The sequence below is a fragment of the Monodelphis domestica genome, chromosome 2, assembly GCF_027887165.1.
Source record: "Monodelphis domestica isolate mMonDom1 chromosome 2, mMonDom1.pri, whole genome shotgun sequence".
In the NCBI taxonomy this organism is placed as follows: domain Eukaryota; kingdom Metazoa; phylum Chordata; class Mammalia; order Didelphimorphia; family Didelphidae; genus Monodelphis; species Monodelphis domestica.
The window spans coordinates 387261709-387281630 of NC_077228.1; the positions used below are offsets into that span (position 1 = coordinate 387261709).

General features: G+C 33.7%; 1 protein-coding gene across 9 annotated transcripts in view; it reads right to left on the bottom strand.

Annotated features, from left to right (window-relative positions):
• Positions 1–19922, bottom strand: part of FAM184A (family with sequence similarity 184 member A) — a 141482-nt gene that overhangs the window by 11394 nt on the left and 110166 nt on the right. For 6 of the 9 annotated variants that reach the window (XR_462902.2, XM_056818683.1, XM_001379737.4 and 3 more), the window contains 5 exons: positions 15992–16204; positions 12966–13119; positions 10603–10730; positions 7025–7209; positions 6435–6581 (listed from right to left, as the gene is read on the bottom strand). Coding sequence is in view for 7 of the 9 variants with exons in the window: in XM_056818683.1 (XP_056674661.1) it covers positions 6435–6581; positions 7025–7209; positions 10603–10730; positions 12966–13119; positions 15992–16204 (827 nt within the window). In the remaining 2 variants the exon portion in view is untranslated. The remainder of the gene's footprint in view (positions 1–6434; positions 6582–7024; positions 7210–10602; positions 10731–12965; positions 13120–15991; positions 16205–19922) is intronic. The other 3 variants (XR_008916653.1, XM_007484493.2, XM_007484492.2) reach the window with 1 other exon arrangement.

Consider the following 19922-nt stretch of genomic DNA (forward strand, 5'->3'; position numbering starts at 1 on the left):
AAAACAATGGTGGAGGGAGTTTTCTTAATGGAAGTTCCTGCCATGAATGACTATTTCCTTCCCTTTCCTGTAAAAAAGACTTGATAGAGCATGCATGAGAAAAGAGAATAGACATAGAAAGGAGGGAAGCAGGGTAGGAATGCACAATGCATGCACACACACACACACACACACACACACACACACACACACACATGAAAACTGACAGATTGTGAGCATGTTGGTCATAGAATCTTCAGGACATTTTAGAAGAGAAGCTTAAAAATAACATTTCTTGTCTTAATAGAACATTTTTTGTAACTGTTTGCCTTTAGTAGTACAAAGTTCACAAAAGTCTTTGGAAGTGGGGAAGAAATCTCCCAAATGTATTTACCTAAATATTAATGGCAGAAAATTCCAATTACAACTACTTTGGATTGCAAAAAGTATAATATTTATTTTTGATGTTCAATTTTGGTTCAGGTTTTCATCAGAAGTTATGACTTAAAAGAGACAATAATAAAGCCAGTGAAGTCAATAAAATTATAACTTAACCAGAATTTCATTATTTCAAAAAAAGAGTTTAGAGATGATGGCTAACTTATTCCCAGTCAGTTACTACCCTGGCAGAGGAGATCAGAACAACCGCACACAAGGGGATTCTTTTCCCTTTTCCCTGAGATTTTAAGGACAAGCCTATCTTAGTGATAACTATATTACATGTAGGGGGACTTTCTTACCCAATGAATGGGGTGGGGGTAGGAATAGCAAAAGCCCTCCCCACCTTCTGGGCTGCCTAGGCAAGGTACAAGTAAGCCTATATTTAGCACCTTTTACATGGATACTTTCTAGCCAACATCCAAGTGATTATCTGAAGTATGTTCTGACTGGTGCCAGAAGGTGTCACTGTAACATTCTTCATCACAAGAGCAAAACACATGACAAAGTAGACTTCATGAAGTAGGACCAGAATATTTAGGAGGCAATGGTGAAAGGATATCAGTTTTTAAGTCTGATTTATATCCAACTTTAGTGAAAAATCATTACAATCAGCTCAAAGTCCACTATACAAAATCAACTTGGCTGCATCACTAATGAGTTCATTAGCAATAAAGTAACTGAATCATTAAATAAAAGAGTTGGTTAAATTGAGGAACATATAATAAATTTTAAACATAACTGTGAAAATGCTAAAGAAGATAACATAGGCACAATGCTACAAATGGACATGCAAACATTTCTCCAAAATTATTAGGCCTTCAAAATTCCATCAGGAAATTAGAATTTTAGCCCTAGCACATTTAACTACTGCCTACTTGGAATTATCCTGACCTCATTTTATATCCTTCCTTATCAAGCCATTAAGAATTTCTTATAGGACATACATGCAGAAGTGCCCCTGAAACAAAGATTTTTATGAAAATTAAACAAAAGGGGAATTTTTAAAAGAGAGATTGTATTTCTGATCCTTCTCATTAGGTCCTCTGATGAAATCTCATTAAGCACATCTGAATTTCTTGGTAATCCTAAGCAGACATCCCAATAATTAAATGCTAGTGGGTAACTCTTTAAGTAGAATAGTACAAATATTTGAATTTTAGAAATAATCTCTGAAATTCTATCAAAAAGTTTTGGAAGTGACAAACCAAAATGTTATTAAAAAACAAACAACTTTTCCCTATTGTGGATGGTTAACATTTATCTTTTTGGGGAGGACTGAGAGTCCAGACCTATAATGTTACAGGCTAGATGGATCAATGGAGAGAATGTTGGGCCTGCAGTCAGAAAGACCCAAGTTCAAATCTAGCTTCAAACACTTACTGTGAGACCCTAAGCAAGTCACTTACCCTCTGTTTGACTTGATACACTGGAGAAAGAAATGGCAAACTACTCCAGTATCTTTGCTAAGAAAATCCCATGGACAGTATTGATATGCTATAATCCACAGGATCATGAAGATTTGGACAGGAGCTCAACAATGATAAGAAAAGATCTCCTAGTCAGGAAACTTCCTCTAACAATGTAGATGGTTAACTATTCTGCAAATTATAGACATAAGAGTATTCCCTGGGGGGATTGAGAGACTAAGTGATTTGCCTAGTTCACAGAACAAATATGTGTTAGAAGTAGGAATTGAATCCAACCAAGTCTTCCTCTAAAGCCACTTTTCTCTATTCACTACAGTGTTGCCTCTCTTAAACTGATCTACCTAAGAGATATAGATTTTACCAAAGAGGTTTCCTAGGTTTGATGCAATTACATCTGTAAATATAACTTAAGAATCTCGGAATTAATAAGGAATCTTGTTTGTATGCTGAGCAGAACATTTTCTATGGTACTTTAGATTGAAGAGACCTTTATTTGATGTTACTTATACTAGACCCATTTTAAATGGTTGCATCTTTAATAAAATACTAATTTAACACATCAATGAGATATACACCATTTGAAAGCCACTTATAAGCTGAATTTTGTTCTACTAAAGAAAATTCTAAAAAAATCATTAAGTAAAGACACACTTAGAAACTATCTACTTTTTAGGCAGTTGAATGAGAATAAAGATGTGGTCTATTTTAGAAAACCTGATGAAAAAGCACACCTGTTCCCTTCCCATATTTTCATAAGGTATATTTTGTTGGACCAAAGGCAAATACTTAAAATAATAAATATATCCAGGTTATCTCTATGCTTTTCTACTTTTTATTTCTATACATTAGATGTTGGTATGCTAGAATCATTTTCATGGAGGGCTATTTACTTAGGATTGTGAGCACTCAACAGCAAAATTATCAAGTGTCTTAAATTATTCTTCTTGTTGGCTTTCAGTGCATAATAAAATCAATTTTCTTACTTGCCATTAAAAAGGGAATATGACCAATCCTTCCACTCATGCCTTCTTGTTTTATGTTTAATGCATGCAGTCTAGTTCCTTCCCTATTGTTAACTTTTATAGTCACCAACAATTGAAAATCAAGAATATCAACAGTTAAGCTGTTTGTGTACTATCTAAAGACTATATGATTCTTAGCATCTTGTTTTCTTTTCTTTCCCTTCGATTTCTATCAGTATAGAAATACATGTCTGAAGGCTTTTCCTTTATATCTGGGCTCATTTCTTGTGATTCCTATGGCTAAAAACACTTATTCCCTAGTGTCTAGTCCCCTGCTGAGAACTACTGGGATGAGTCTGGATAAAAAAATTTAAGCAGTAACTATAAAAGATATAGCAATTACTATATGATGATACTTATTTTAGCAGTGTAGGGAGTTCCTATATAGTTAGGGATCAGCTATGTTACATCTATCAAGTCACAGTAAGTTTATTCCAAAGTTTGGAAGTTGTATTTCTTTTTTCATGTACATTTTCCCTCTCTCTGTGTTCTTGCTTGATCAAAGTGATTTAAGGTTTTTTTTTTGTTTGTTTTGTTTTGTTTTGTTTGTGACCTGAAGAGGTCAGCCTAATACAATAGGTAAGAATATATGTATAAATGATATTTGTGCACACTGACTCGTACATTTGTCGATCTCGCCCCTAAAAGATAAATATTTATTCATATGGTAGACACCTTTTGTGTAGAAGCTTTTCCCAACTCATTTAAGTATATTCAGATCATTCACTCATTAATTTCTTATTGAAAGAGTTGTGAATTTTCCTAGTGAGAAGCAAAATCTCCTCTAATGTCATTAAAAAGATTTAAATTCCCACAAACCTAAAAGATTATCTTGATATTTGGGGAAAGGCTTAAAACACTGCATTGATAAGTTTCTATTGATTAGTTTTAGGCTGTGATTTTACTGGTATAGGGTACTTCTAGTAAGGACACTCTTAAAACAGTTCTATTTTTCAATGCAGAGAATTATAGTTACCTGGGGGTATGGGTAGGAGAGAACTAGCTATCTAGTATAACTAATAATCTCTCTACAGGAACTGAAAAACTGCTATCATTAAAAAAAAACCAAAAATAAAAAAAAAACAACGTTGCTTTGTAGATGTTGGCTATTCTTGAGGCTTCCTTCCTTCCAGCCTAAACCTGGAGTTAACTATGGAACTTCTGGGACTCAATAGAATCTGAACAGACATAGAAGGCAGTTATCAAAATCTAGAAGCTGCTCCACAGATTTTCTGTGATGAATTAGTTCCAGTGCAACATCTCATCTTATAGGAAGTTCCCAGAGGTATGTTGATTTATTCTTTACATCCTGCATGAATCATGTTCCTTAGCAGGTCATGAAACTTGATCCTAGAGGACCAATGCCAAAGCACGTTACTCCCATTTCCTGATAGAGAAGTGATGGATTCAGGATATAGACCGAGATATATGCTTTGGAAATGACCAATGCAGCAGTTTGTTTTGCTTGATTATACCTATTTGTTACAAAGGTGTTTTTTTTTTTTAATTGGGGCATGGACAGGATAGGGTTAGAACTTTGTTAAACAAAATTAAATTAAATTTTAAAAGGCTATAGAGGTGATTTATTCCTGCTAAGTACTATCACCAATTAGCAGGTTTCCTCTATTAAGTGAATACTGAAAGATATTAATTTGTATCATCAATCTCAATGCAAGGCAGTCTCAAAACCAAATGTTTCAGAACATTGACCAGAAATATCCAATAGTTCAAATGAAGCATCTAAGAAATAAACATGATGCTTCAAGGTAGCTGGGTGGCTCAGTGGATGGAGAGCCAAGCCTAGAGATGGGAGGTTCTGGGTTCAAATATGACCTCAGACACATCCTAGCTGTGTGACCCTAGGCAAGTCACTTAAACCCCCATTACCTAGCCCTTACTGCTCTTCTGCTTTAGAACCAATATTTAGTATCAATTCTAAGATAGAAGGTAAAGGTTTAAAAAATAAACAAACATAACGCTTCAACTATCTGAATTAGTCTCTAGACCAGTGATGGCAAACCTTTTAGAGATGGCGTGCTGGGCCCCACCTCCACCCCATCCTCCAGACTGAGTGATGTGCCCACCCCCTCCCTTACTCTACACAGGGAAGTGAGAAAGCGCTCCCATTGGGCTGCTGGGCAGAGGGGCAGGGGAATGTGAAAAAATGTCATCATACATGGGGGAGAGGGGGAGGGGTGCAGTTCTGCCTGAGTCCCTCTGTCTTTCTAGTAACAAACTGGGGGAGGGGGGTTTGTGTGGATGACAGTGCACATGCCCACAGAGTGCTTTGCATGCCATCTTTGGCAACCATTCAATAGGTTCGCCATCACTGCTCTAGGCTAACTTCTCTCCCTTCTCACTTTAGTAACTGGTTAACAAAAGACAAAGGTAGATAGAAAGTAAAAAAAAACAAACCCACACAACTATTTAGCCATGTGGTTAAATAAATATTAAAAACAAAACCACTTCATAATTTTTATTTGCCTTTCTTTACTGAAAATTATTTGTACTTATGAGATATTAATATTAAAAGTTATTTCATTTAATAACTACTTAATATCCACAACATTAAAAAACAGTAAAATGACACGAGGCATACCAAAGACAATCCTCATCCCTTAAGTTTACAGTTGAAGGAGACAAGACACATAGACATAGATTATTCTTGTGGTAAATATAATTTTCTTTTTTTTCCCTTTAGGTGAAGGAGAAGTCTCTTGACTCTTACTGTATTCTGGGGAGGTCAAACTGACAAGATAATAAGAGGTTTCCCAAAGAAGGAAAACACAGTAGTTTTACAGATATTCAGGTTCTACTCAATAAATAGCACTGAGATGAATAATAGAGAAATCATAGTAAAATTTAATTTTTCTCATCCAGTAATCTGCCTGTTTCCATTGTTGGGATTCTTTTATGTTATTACTAATTCATGTCTACTTACTGAAATATAGAATTGAGTGGTGTTTTTACTCCTTTTCCTTTGAATTTGTGACAAGTCATATGATTTTTTTCTAAACAGATCATCATTGTAAAAATGTTCTTATTTAATGTTTCCTATTATATAGCCAAAGTCTGAGATGGTGTTGGTGGGTAAAACTTTATCATCTATAGAAACTAACTCTGTCAGCCTAACAGCTTAAGAGATTTGAAAAGCTGAGCTCTTTCAGATTTAATTTAAAAATTTTCATATAGTTACAAATACTTTTGGAGAGTTTAATAAAAGTTAAAATAGGTATAATTCTTTCCTTGACATTATTAATTATTCTGCGGTATATTCTTGTTGTTTTAACAGTAATTTAACAAACAGCATAAAGCAGTTTGTTTAAATGTTTTCTGTGCAATTATAGAAATAAATAAAATAATTCACTTGGCTTACAGATTCATCCTAATTAAATAATTTCTCAAACTGAATGTTATGTTACATATAAGATAAATTTTATGAGAGCTCTTTTTATTATCTCTAAACTGAAGCAAAAATACTAGTACTTAGTCTGTTAAATACATATCTCCTTACCTTACTTAAACTTAATTACATATGAATTTTGTTTAACATAATGAAACTTACGACATTTGTAAAGCTGAATTTATTTCCTTGAGTAGTTCGTTAGTCTTATTAAAATCTGCCCGCATGATATTTTTCTCTCTGAGGTGGTCTGCTGTCATGACATCCAGCTCTTTTTCAAGTTTCTTGTTAAAATCTTGCTCATGCAACCTGTTTAATTTATTTTTTGTTAAGAAAAAGTTATTTGAAGTCAGTCTTTTATTTCACTGTATTCTGCCAGATTGGAAATAGTTATATACATGGAAAATTTAGAGAAATAACCTAAATCATCAATCTACTTACTTCTCTAATCTTCTAGCTTGTAAATGTTGGGTCCTTTAAGGCTTTTTAAAAATGTTTTAAAAAATATTTTAGTTAATCATATTGTAAAATATGCTGTTTATGCTATAAATATTTCATATACTCTATGTACCAACACTGTCCATAAATAATGAAAAATATACTTCAACTCCTTAAGAAGCTGATAACTTGGTTTTTTAAGATATTAAAACAACTTAGCTGTACAATATGACAATTTCTTATATCAAACAATATTAATATGTACACTTTTTTAAAACAAGAGAAAACATTTTATACTGTAGAAAAAATAATACCTTAATTGCTGATTTGATTCACTTCGTATTCTGAGAACTTCCTTTCCCTTAAACTCCAACTCTTTGGTTAGGGCATTTATACTCTCATGAAGATGTTCTATCTCCTTATCTAATTCAGATATATGATGTTCTCTGTGTCTTAGTTCCTCCTGTAGGTCTGATATTCGACATATATATTCCTCATCCTGTCAAAAAAGAATTCTTAAATGTATTTCTAATATGTTAACATTCTGTTTATAGATGAGAAATAGATTTTTTTTTTAAATTTAGAATATTTTTCTATGGTTACACGATTCATGGTCCACCCCCACCCCCTCCACTTTCATCCCCATCCTTGAGCTGACAAGGATGTATCATTGTTCAAAACCTATTTCCACATTATCCATATTTGCAAGAGTGATCTTTTAACATCAAAATCCTAATCATATCCCTATCAAACCACATGATCCATCATACATTTTTCTTCTGTGTTTCTGTTCCCACAGTTCTTTCTCTGGATGTGGATATTGTTCTTTCTCATAAGTTCCTCTGGACTGTCCTGAGTCATTGCATTGTTGCTAGTAGACAAATCTATTATATTCAATTGTACCATAATGTATCAGTCTCTGTATATAATGTTCTCCTCGTTCTGTTCCTTTCACTCTGCATCAACTCCTGGAGGTTTTCCCAGTTCACATGGAATTCCTCTAGTTCTTTATTCCTTTCAGCACAATAGTATTCCATCACCATCAGACACCATAATTTGTTTAGCCATTCACCAATCAAGGGACACTCATTTTCCAGTTTTTTGCCACTACAAAGAGTGAGGCTATGAATATTTTTGTATAAGTATTTTTCCCTATTATCTTTTTGGTGTATAAACCCAGCAGTGGTATGACTGGTTCAAAGGGCAGGCAATCTTTTAAAACCCTTTGGGTATAGTTCCAAATTGCCTTTCAGAAGGATTGGATCAATTCACAACTCTACCAGTAGTGTATTAGTGTCCCAATTTTGCCACATTCCCTCCAATATTTGTTATTTTCTTTTACTGTCACATTGGCCAATATGCTAGGTGTGAGGTAGTACCTCAGAATTGTTTTGATTTGCATTTCTCTAATTATGAGAGATTTAGAAAACCTTTTTCATGTGCTTATTGATAGTTTTGATTTCTTCATCTGAAAACTGCCTATTCATGTCCCTTGCCCATTTGTCAATAGGGGAATTGCTTGTTTTTTTGTACAATTGACTCAGTTCCTTATATATTTGGGAGATTAAACCTTTGTTAGATAGTTTTGTTATAAGAATGTTCTCTCAGTTTGTTGCTTTCCTTCTAATTTGGGTGGCATTGGTTTTGTTTGTACAAAATCTTTCTAATTTGATATGATCAAAGTAATTCATTTTTACATTTTCTACTGTTCTCTATCTTTTGCTTGGTCTTAAATCCCTTTCCCACAGATCTGAGGTATACTACTCTGTTTGCCCAATTTATTTATGATTTCACTCTTTATATTTAAATCATTTAGTCATTTTGAATTTATCTTGCTATAGGGTGTAAGATGTTGATCTAAACCTAATTTTACCCATACTGTTTCCCAATTTCCCTAGCAGTTTCTGTCAAATAGTGAGTTATTAACCCAAAAGCTGGGCTCTTTGGGTTTATTGAACATTAGCTTGCTGAGGTAATTTACCCTTAATATATTCCATTGATCCACTCTGGAGAAGTAGATTTCAATCAAATGTATAATTAAAAAATTATACAGAGATTCTAAAGACCATTATGAGTCTTACCTACACAATAAAGCCCCCAAATTTACTCTATTACTACTATTTAAGACCTTTCACAATTTAGCCCAAACTTACTCTTCTAGCCTTATCTTTCACTAATACCATTTAATGCTTTATGTCCTAGTTAAAATGGATTACTTACCACTTTGTGGATACATTTATGAAAGTCTTGGTATGGAAAATTTCCCTACTATTCCTTAGTTTCTTCTGTCCTTTCCTTATTTTTTGCTCTGTCTCACTCTAATTTCTATCAATTCCTCAAAGAATGATTCAAATAACATCACCTGACCAGTCAACCCTGATGGAATTTCCCTTATTTGAATTTCCACAATTTTTAAGTATTTAATTTAGCAATTTCTTTTATTAAATAAGTGTCCATGAATCTCCCCATTCATAAGGTCTAAAAGGGCAGAGACCATGTCTTCTTTGTATCCTCTGCTGTGTCTCATGTTCAGTAATGTTGATTGAATAAATAACTGGATTGACTCCTTTCCTGGTGCCAGTAAATGTGCTCACATCTTCCTTTATCCTTAAAAAAAAAATCTTCCTTTTGTCCCTTTCAGGCCTCTTAACTGATTGTTCTACAGCTCTCCTCTCTGCCACTGCTAAGCTCCTTGGCAAAGTAGCTGACAACATCCTAGAGAGGTCCCTTGAAGAGGATTTGTGGGAAGGCACAGAAAAGAGCCACAAAGGGTGAAGAAGTGTGGGTGGACTATGATCTCTACTGCTGGACAGAGATCACAGTCCAAAATGTGACCATTCCCAGAATTCAGTACTGTGCCTTGCACATAATAAACATTTAACAAAAATTTGTTAAGCTGCACTCACTGGGCTGCTGATCAGACAGATGAAAGGACTGGGATGAGATGATGACATAAGGCCTACTTTAGCATAAGAGAACTATCTTTTCCCCTTGCCTTTAAAAAGCTACAAAAGAGGAGGAATGTGCCTCTTAGACATCTAAATTGCTTATTCTAAAAAGCATCTATATAATCTTGGAGAAGGGAGAAGAAACCCTCACTCTTTCAATAGATCTTTCATCTGGTACCCACAATCTACCAAATTATATGGACATTGTTTTGTCTGGTTATAGTGTCTCTTCTAAGAGAGGATATATATGCTGCATGTTCATATTCTTTAGTTCTATAGAATCATATTCTCTAATTTAGACATTCTTTAATGCAATGTGAACTCAGTTGGGGAGAACATTCCTTCTACCATCTAGGGGTAACTTAGAACTTCTGATATACAATGAAGAGATTAAAGCTTATCACTTAACACAGTCAAAAACCAAAGGATTAAAGTTATAGTAAATCTAATTCATTAATAAATGATGAATGTCATTATAGTATACCCCACCCCCTGGCACCAAAATTACCCAGTTCAAGCCTTCAAATTCTCAAAATGAAAAGAAAAATACAATAGGGTAGACAGACCAAAGTAGTGAAGCTTTTAAAACATTTACTTCATTAATGTAATTTTTAATTTGTAGAGGGTATGATTCTTTTATAGTAGAATATTGTTTATTATGATTATTCCAACAACTTGTAATTTCATTTTTCAACTACAGAAGTGACAAATCTCTTGGTTAGATTTCACTAGTGCAGAAAACAACAGTGTAGAACATTTAATTAAAAATATATAAAATAAGATTTCATGTAACAAAAGCATAGGTAAAAGTCAATTTTTTACCCTTTAAAACAAAATTTCAACATATAAAAGCAGTGAGTAATTGCTACAAATATTGGGTTATTTCTTTGTGGCCTTTAAAAATTATGAATGTGTCTCTCATATGGTAGAATATTTTTATTTACCTGTCTTCTGCCAACTTCTATGCTTCTCTCCAGTTCCATTTTAGCAGCTATCAATTCTTGCTGATGATTATGCCTTAACAAGTCCACTGCTGCTGCATGTTGATGATTTAGTTCTGAGCGTAAGGAGGCTAGTTTCCATGAAAAAAAGTGATCAGTTATTTCAAAAGTATTATTGACAGTTTAGTAAATATCTGAATATTGTTTCAATTTAAACTGTTACAAATTATATATACTTTTAAAGTATTTGGGCACATTTAATTATATTATTATGTCTTCAATAACAATGACAGTTCAAAAGTTAAGAAATATCAAGACTGTTTGGATGGAAGACTTTCTATAATGATTTTAATGTTTCTGTGGAAGTGATATTGTGATCCAATAAAATGTAATCTTTATCTTTTATTATTCTTAGCTTAATAGGATAAGAGATAGACTAACCTCTCACCCAATTAAGAACCTCAACCAACTAATCAAGCATTTCTTAAGTACTCATTGTGCAAAGCTCTGAGGATACACACAAGTCAAAATATGGAACAAATTATGTTCACAAAAATGCTCCATTATAAGCTTCTCTATTCCTAACATCAGTTCAAGTCTCTGCTTGAACCCTTAAAATATTCAAGCAGAAAGCATGCTTGCTACTTTGTAAGGCAGTCTAGTTTCAGTTTTCAAAACATATTTCTTAGTTTAGTGGCTTCCAAAGTTGTTATATCTTTAAAAATGACAGAATGGAGAACTTGATAATTTCTTCTAATTAAAGATCTTAAGGTATGTCCTTCTATTAAAACCAGTTCCTTGAATTTTGTTTTAATTTAGTCCTCACACAAGTTAAGGAGAACCTGTATTTCCATCCTACTAAAGCTCCCTTCAAAATCTTGCCTTAGTTTGGACTGTTGTGGCTTTTCAAGGGAAAAAGCAAAGTAAAACATGTGAACTGTCCAAAATCACTTAATCATCATAAAGATTGGCAACACTGCTTGATAGCTTTCCTTTTGTATTCCATAATACTCAGAACAATTTTGTCTTTCCTCTTTCAGTATAGAAATAGCTTTTTTTCCCTGATGTTATCAATGTGGGAAGGTTGGATACAAAACAAGGAGAGAGGCCTTTGAGCTATAGGAGAGACAATTGGAGAATAATCACAGTATTCTAGAAAACTTTTAAGTAACTAGTAATTATCTAGTTCCTTTAAAAAGCTCAAAATAACTTCTCTCCTTTTAAACTGGTAGTGATTTTAAAATCTCCTGGCCAAAATTCTCTCGGAACTAATATAGCAAGTCACAATGGGAAATCAAAATTAACCATCCTCCTCATTGATACACATTGAAAACTCCAAAAGTGACTCGAGCAACTGAGAAAGAAGTGAATTCTTCCTCATATATATCTGGGATTTCAAAGGAAGAGGGATGTTCTTGGTAAGAAAATTCCCTTTGATGATGCAGATGGCAATTCAGACTTTAGAGAGCTGCCTATGAGGTATTAAACACAGATTAGGTCATCCTGATTCCAAAGCCCATTCTCTATTATACCAGCTGTTTTCTTGCCTGCCCTTTCTTCTTTTTTGGTCTAGATTTCATTGGTATAGGGAACTCCCCACAAGGGACTTTCCTCTACCAGTGTAGATCAGAAATCACTCGTCAGGTCATAATGTTAGAGAGTTGTCTGAAATGTGGAGAGATTTATCAAGCAGTTCCTCCTGTGAATTCATACCTATCAAGTTCTCTTTATTTCTGCAGGAGCAGCAGAAAGCTCTTAGACTCATCTGGAGTAGAGGTGAGAAGGGTCCCTTAACTTTCAGGCTCTAACTCAACCTGCTGTCCAGAATTAAGGACAAAATGGTAAAGCACTACAGGATACTGCTGTAAGGAGACATTTCTCCTTGATGGGAGATCTGTACGTCCCTCTCTTCTATTCTTTAACCTTCATCTGGTAATGGCCTGTGTGTGTATGTCTGTATTCAAGTGAAATATACTATATACATGTATAATTATTCTGATAAGGTTTCTTAAAATTAATTTTAATTGCTATAATATACAAATATTTTTAAATGGAGGAGTATAGTATACAATATACAAGTATATATAGGATTATCTTTGTTCTTCTTCAGTTACTTCTGACTCTTTGTGATTCCACTTAGGATTTTCTTGGTAAAACTACTGGATTGCTTTTCTATTTCCTTCTCCAGCTCATTTTACAGATGAGGAAACTGAGGCCAAGAAAGTGAAGTGATTTGCCCAGAGTCATACAATTAGTAAGTATCTGAGGGGCTATTTGAAATCAAGTCTTCCTGTCTTCAGGTCTGGCAACTATCCAGTGCATCACCTAGCTGCCCCATGCAAGATGATAATCTAGATGAGAAATACCTAGCATGGCCTTCCCTTCATCTTCCAATTCAAATCGGAGTGTTTGAAGTTCCTGTTCCATTTCTATCCTGAAACCCTCCATGGACATTCTATGGGCATCTTTTAAAGACTGAAGCTCAGCTGAATGTTTCTGCTGTAACTGATTTTCAAGAGCCTAGAATACCAAGAACAAGAAAAAATAATCAATTTTTATTATGTTTGAATGAAACAAATTAAATAGCAAGGAAAAAACCCCAAATAAATGATGAATGCATTACCAAAAATAGCTTTATATTAACTAAATCCTTTTCTTGCTTTCCCAGACCAGTGATTTCATAGGTGTAAGAAGGTCAGAGCAAGAAAACTCTTTGCATATGCAGATCTACAATTGTTTTCTCACATGTAGCATTAGATGGTTGCCTAAAGCTGGGTGGGTAAATGGTTGGCCTTAGGTTACAGAGCCAGGAAGTGTCAGAGACAGAACTTGAATTCAGGTCTTCCTGACTTCTAATTCTCTACTCTACATCACTATGGTGGTCTCTTCAATCTATGAATTATAGTAAACGTCTCTTCTAGCTATGAATTTTAGCAAATGCCAACCTTTTTAGAATTCTAGAAGTAGACAAATTTGTATCTTCCAGGCCATAACCTTTGCTCAAAGGGCATATCATTAAAGAACAAAGCCATATAATTTGAACCAAAGAAATTTCCTTTGTTTTCTATATATTTTTTCACCAGAGTTAAAAATGAGCTCCTAATCACCAAATCTAATGGTTTCTTCTTCCTTAACTCTTCTTCAGTATGTAATAGGGAACCACTTTTTACTAGCCTTTCCCTCTTGGTTCCCATATTTTACCCTCTCCTCATTTTCCTTCTACTTTTCTGATGGTGATTTTTCTATCTCCTTTGCTGGCCTCCTTATCCATTTTCTTCTTAAATGTAAAAAAATCCATTTTCTTCTTAAAAGGTTGGTCTCAAGGTTTTGTATTCAGGATTTTTTTCTTTTGTTTGTTCTCTTCCTAGGTGATTCTATTCACTCCCAATTATTTCCTCCATAAAGATGATTTTTCAAGTTTATATTTTTACTACTAACTTATTGCTAGGTTTTGGGTGACCATTCTCCTTCCACTGTGACAGTGGGAGAGTGGTTAAAAGAGAGCCAGATGCTAAAAATCATAATTTTTGGAACACTGATAAACACTAACTTAATTGGAGAGTTCCTAAATTAGAGATGTTTGTAAACCACTGGAATAACATCTTACTAGACAAAATAAACTATATTAAATTGATATTTGTTGTTAAACAGATCTAGATGACAAAGGGAAGATTTGAAGTTTCCTTTCCTCCTCCTGCCTATTAAATCCCCAAAGGTTCTTTATAAGCTATTTCCTACAGAGAACATTCCCTAAGTTCATTATCATTCCTCCACTTCAAGATTGAAGTTTAATTGCACATCTTTTTTGCATTTGTCCCACATTAGTCTGATTTATACTTTCTAGATTCTCAATCAAGTGTCTTTCTTATATTTTGGACTCAGTCAAGGCAAATTCATTTTGCTCAAATTGAGAAGCTTAGAAGAAAAAGCAGAATGTCATGTTACATATACATGGACTAAACAAGCAAAAATCAATACAAATAGATGCTATCAGCTGGTGTATGTACAGTGTTTCAGGTCTCTTAATAGTAAGCTGGGGGTCATCTGTCAATATGTTTCATTTCAAAGTCTTCTCTTTTACCTTGCACTTTTCAAATTCTAATTTGTTTTGGGTATGTGTCCTATCTCCCCTTTTAGAGCTCAAACACTCTGAGGCAGATGCTGTTTTGTTTTATTTTTGTATTTTGAGAACTTAACACATGTCTTATAGAAATAAATAAATGTTCAAAGAAACTGAACTGAATGAATTATGAGTTTTCTACAAGTCAATTGCAAGTCTCTGTTATAGTGAGATAAGGTTTGCAGATTAAATGCTTTTCTGAAGCCTGAATTTTCATTCTCACTAAATGAATAGACATATTCATGCAATATAATCACATCTCTCTCTCTCTCTCTCTCTCTCTCTCTCTCTCTCTCTCTCTCTCTCTCTCTCTCTCTCTCTCTCTCTCTCTCAAAACCCTTACCTTCAATCTTAGAATCAATATTGTGTATTGGTTCCAAGGTCAAAGAGGTAAAGGTTAATCAGTGGGAGTTAAGTGACTTGCCCAGGGTCACACAACTAGGAAGTGTCTGAGGTCTGATTGTTCTCAATCCACTGAGTCACCCAAATGCCCCCAGTCACATCTCTCTTAGTTTTTGTCAACTCGGAATCAAAAGATCTTGGACTCTCCTAAGAGTTAAATTAAATACCCACTTCACCTGAGGAAAACATGGGTTTGTCTACACTGTCATTATAGGATATCTTAGAGACTGCTTAGCAAATTTGTTAGAGGCAAAATATAAAATATTAAAGTATTTTGCCCTCTAGTTCCTCTTATTTCCTTTTCAATGTGAGTTGCTTAGGTAAGGGGAAAAGAGGAAAAAAAGATTATTTGGTCAAATACATTTTGCTTTGATATACTCTGCCTCATGAGAGCATATGTGGTAAAAGGTTATCAGTAGATGATATTAAATACCTATGGTTGTGTCTTTTATTATTTGGGATGGACCAAATGGAACATTTAGTAGATTTATTCACTATCTGTAGTGAATAAAGGCGAAAGTCACATAGTATAATCTAGAGATAATCATTCCTAATGGTAGCATGGAATTAAATAGGGAGCTTGAAGACATTTTTTTTGGGGGGGGGGTTCTAATTCAGCTGATTACAACTGTATCTACCAGACCCTATATGGGTCAATAAACAAAAACTCTTCTGTTTAGGAACTCACATCTTAAAAAGATAGGGCTGTTGTAAATATGTGAATAAAGTAAAATGGGGTCAGGCTGGCTTTTTTAGGGGGGGGGTCTCTCTAGAGAATAAGCTTTGAAAGGCTAATTATAATTAGATCAGCCTGAGGGATTTTCCAAATATGCCATTTTTGCAGTTGTCATTAAAATATACTAATTATACCTTTTGTTCTTGTTCTTTTGTTTCTTCCATATTTTGAAAAGCAAGGACATGTGCTTCTTTTAAGGATTTGTGTCTTTGTTGGTGTTGTTCTTCTAATTCTTCAAGTTCTTGTGTAAGACGTTGCCTCTCTTGTGTAAACTGGGCTTGTAGTTGCTGCAAAGAAGTCTGAGACTGGGAGAGCTGCATTTCCAAATTCTGTTTCAGCAAGGAAATCTATGCCACAGAAGGGTAGATGATTAAATATAAATACAAAGCAAATCTTATGAACTGTTAATCTAAGGGAAGAAGTCTTTCAATGATAATTAATTTTAATAAAAACTTTCTTAGAAAATTTTCACTTATAAAATTTTTACCAAACGATATCACTGAAACATGTGTTTAATAATTCTTCACATCATTTTCACAAGTTGTCCTTGAAACTGGACTGAAATTTACTGTATATAAAATTCCTAAAACTTCCTGGGAATAATGCAATCCATATGTAGAAACACAACTGTATATTCTTATTTGCAATAAAAGTCAAATTTGTAACATGAAACAGGTTGGAATATAAATTATACATACACAGAAATATTTGTAATTATGCAATTACATTGTAAATGTATTTATGTTAGTTGAGTCTATCTCAAGAGGACAGTATCAAAAGGCCAATTCACTTTTGCAAGCTTTCTTTTAAATCTATTCTATAAAATCTTCCTCTAACATTAGGGGAGATATTTGTTATTTCATCATTTAACATCATTATTTGATTTTTATTTCTTAAAATGGTTACTAAAAAGGGTCTTAATAAAAGTTCTGCCTAGGCCATCTAGCTATAAAGCCTTCTGATTTTACATCTATGCCATTGCCAGTAATCAGGTAGTTTCTTTTCAACCTACAAAAATGATTTACTAAATATTTTTGAAGATGGGTAACATGAGTACCAATATAATTTTACATTATACCTGACCATTTTAGTACACACAAAACCATATGATTTTTGTTGTGGTTGTTCTAAGTATGAAAGATAAATGTATGTGTGTATTGTATATGCTCAGACACACATGATGAAACTAGTTAATTTTGTTTAATGTTCTATTTAATTTCTGTATTCTGTATTGGTTACTATCCCTTTAAACTTTATACTAACCAAATTCCAAAAAAATCTGTTGCTAAGTGTAGGGGAGAAATTGCAGTTAATAAGGGGCTGTGAAATCAGTAACTAAAAATACTACAGGCAAATCAGATTAGACAGATTTTTCTGCCAATGAGAAAAAGGATTTTAGAGTAAATAAATCCCTCCTTCTAACTGGTGGAAAACGAACATAGGATTTCATATTCTTAGAAGCAAATTGAAGACTACATCATGATTCTCATAAGGAAAGATAAATGAGAAACTGAGTAAGAGATGAGCTGAAGAATTACCTAAGCAGCAGCAGGGTAGAAAAAAGTCTGGGTACACAATTTGGAAGCAGATGCTTCTTTTTACCAATAACATATAATTTTTTTAAAATGGCCTCCCCTCTTGCTAGAGAAAATAGTAATAAGCCCAGGAATTGAGGATAAAGCTCCTGGATTATATTTTTATAGTCTAAACTAAGTTTCAAGGGCATTGCAAAGATTAGTATAGGTTGTTATGAAATCAGTTAAGAATCATTGAGTTATAAAATATATGTTCATCAATTGACAATAGAAATAAAAATCTTGGAAATGTTATTTTAATAAATGCTCTTCAGTAGTATCATTTTTAAGTTATTTAATGCATATAAGTAGCTATTTTAAAGTTGTATTTTTGGTAAAACTTGAAGTTTTGAAACTCACATTTCTATAGCTGGAGGCAAAATGGGTTAAAGAAAGAACCAGCTTCACATAGACTATGTACAGCTGCAACTCGAATGGCAGCCTATCTAAATTTTAAGGGGCAGTTCCTAAGTGGCAAATTGGCCTCTTAAATCATAACATCTGCAAATCTAAGTCCTAGAGGCAACAACCAGGGCCATCTCCTGGGGATACAGAACCTGAGGTTAATTATGTTGTGTGTCCTTTACTCCCCACCCACAACACTGAGACAGGTGAAATCAGGCTGAAACATACATTAAGGACAATTATAAGCAGGGAGAAAAGAAGTCAGAAAAGGACAACATGCAGCCTGAGGGGTGTGTGTAAGTAAGGGCTGAGGGGTGTGTATGTATATGAGTCACCTCCTTCTCCCCAGCTGGCTGCCTTCATGAGTCAATGCCCAGCCAACTGGTTCCTGCAGCAGGATAGGTCCCCGAAAAGCATGGGGCCCAGGCGCTCACCCTGATTCACTGTATCCTAGGGGTTGCTCTGGTGACAGCTTTGTCACAACATGTATGGAGGGTTCTGGGAAGAAGAGGAAATTGACATTTTCTAAATGAAAGACCTTATAAACCAATAATTTTATTTTTAAGCTTGTAAGACAGTATAAATAGGAAAGAATACTTGATAGTGTCCTCTGAGTATGTACTTATATTTGTAGCCACAGAATTTAATCAATTAACTATGATGTGTCTGTGCTGTTGTGCATTAACTTAAAGGCTCACAGCACCAAAAATACTCTTCTAAAATTATTATGACTAACATTTTCAGCATATAAAAAAGGAAATTCCTGAGGAAATATTACATTTAGATTGATTACAAATGAAAAACCATAGAAACATTAACTAAATGTCTTTTACATAAAAAATATCTGCATGTTAAACAAATTTTCCTGCAATGGGAAAACTTAAAGAGTAATTTTAGAAATCTTTTTCCAGACAGATAATATCAGTTCTCATATAAATTTGCGTTCTAAATTGTACCAGCCTAAAAACAAGTCAGTGCATGTTTTATAACATAACTGTTCTCCAACTTTGAAACCATCCCAAAATAATCCAATTTTCCTTCAAATATTTCTCAGGATATTTGGATAAAGCTCTGGATTCATTTTAAAGAGAACTCTACTCAAAGAACTTTTATCATGCAATTTAGCATTCAAATTTAGTGACTATTTCTCTTTCTAGAAATGAATTAGTTGGATGGCATAAAATTGCCAGGCCATATTTAGCATGAAAATTATATGGCATTTAAATAACAAAAATGAGAAAAGCAATGCAAAATGAACTGGTATTTTATAACAGCTGAATTTGGTATATGCTGTGGAAACACAATACAGTAAAACCTCATTAATTTGAAACACAAAGAACGATAAAAAAGATTTTGAATTGAACAAGTTTGGGTACATTTTTTTGTTATGTAATAATATGGCATGTAGTTTATTGAAACAGCAGTTTAAAAAAATTAGGCTCTATTTAAAATGTGCTGATAGAAACAAAATGAGGTTATACAGTATGTAAAGAGCCATAGTTCCATTGACACTGATTACGATTCTCAAATACTCTGACAATATTTTAAATATTTTAATTTTTTTAGTTCTTATTTTATCAATCTTCAATGATCTCCAATTTAGTTAATTTTATCATTAAATGCTTGAGTCTCACTTTCCCTCAAGTTCTCATTATATTAATTTCTCTTATCTAAATTGTGTGATAAATGCTTAGGTAAATAAATTAGACACACTATTCTGCACATGATTTTCTTAAAAATTCCCCTTGTGCCCAATCACACTAATAAAAATTACAAGTTTCAGATCTATATCAAATGGAATAATGTGGTCTGATAAACTTTATTGCTTTATGTCTTTATAAGATTGCTTTTTGAAAAAAAATTTTCTTGTGGAAAAAGTTTTGAAATTGAAATCTGAAGTTGAAATTTTTTAAAGAAAATCTTTGCTTAATCACTACCAACCAGTTTTCTGAAGGGTTCTGTGAGAGATAGAACCCTAGCCATAGGCTTCATAGACTCAGATTGTTCGTGAAGTTGTTCATCTAAAGCACTTAACATGATATAATAGAACATATAGTATTATGCACAATTCCTAAAACACTAGTTT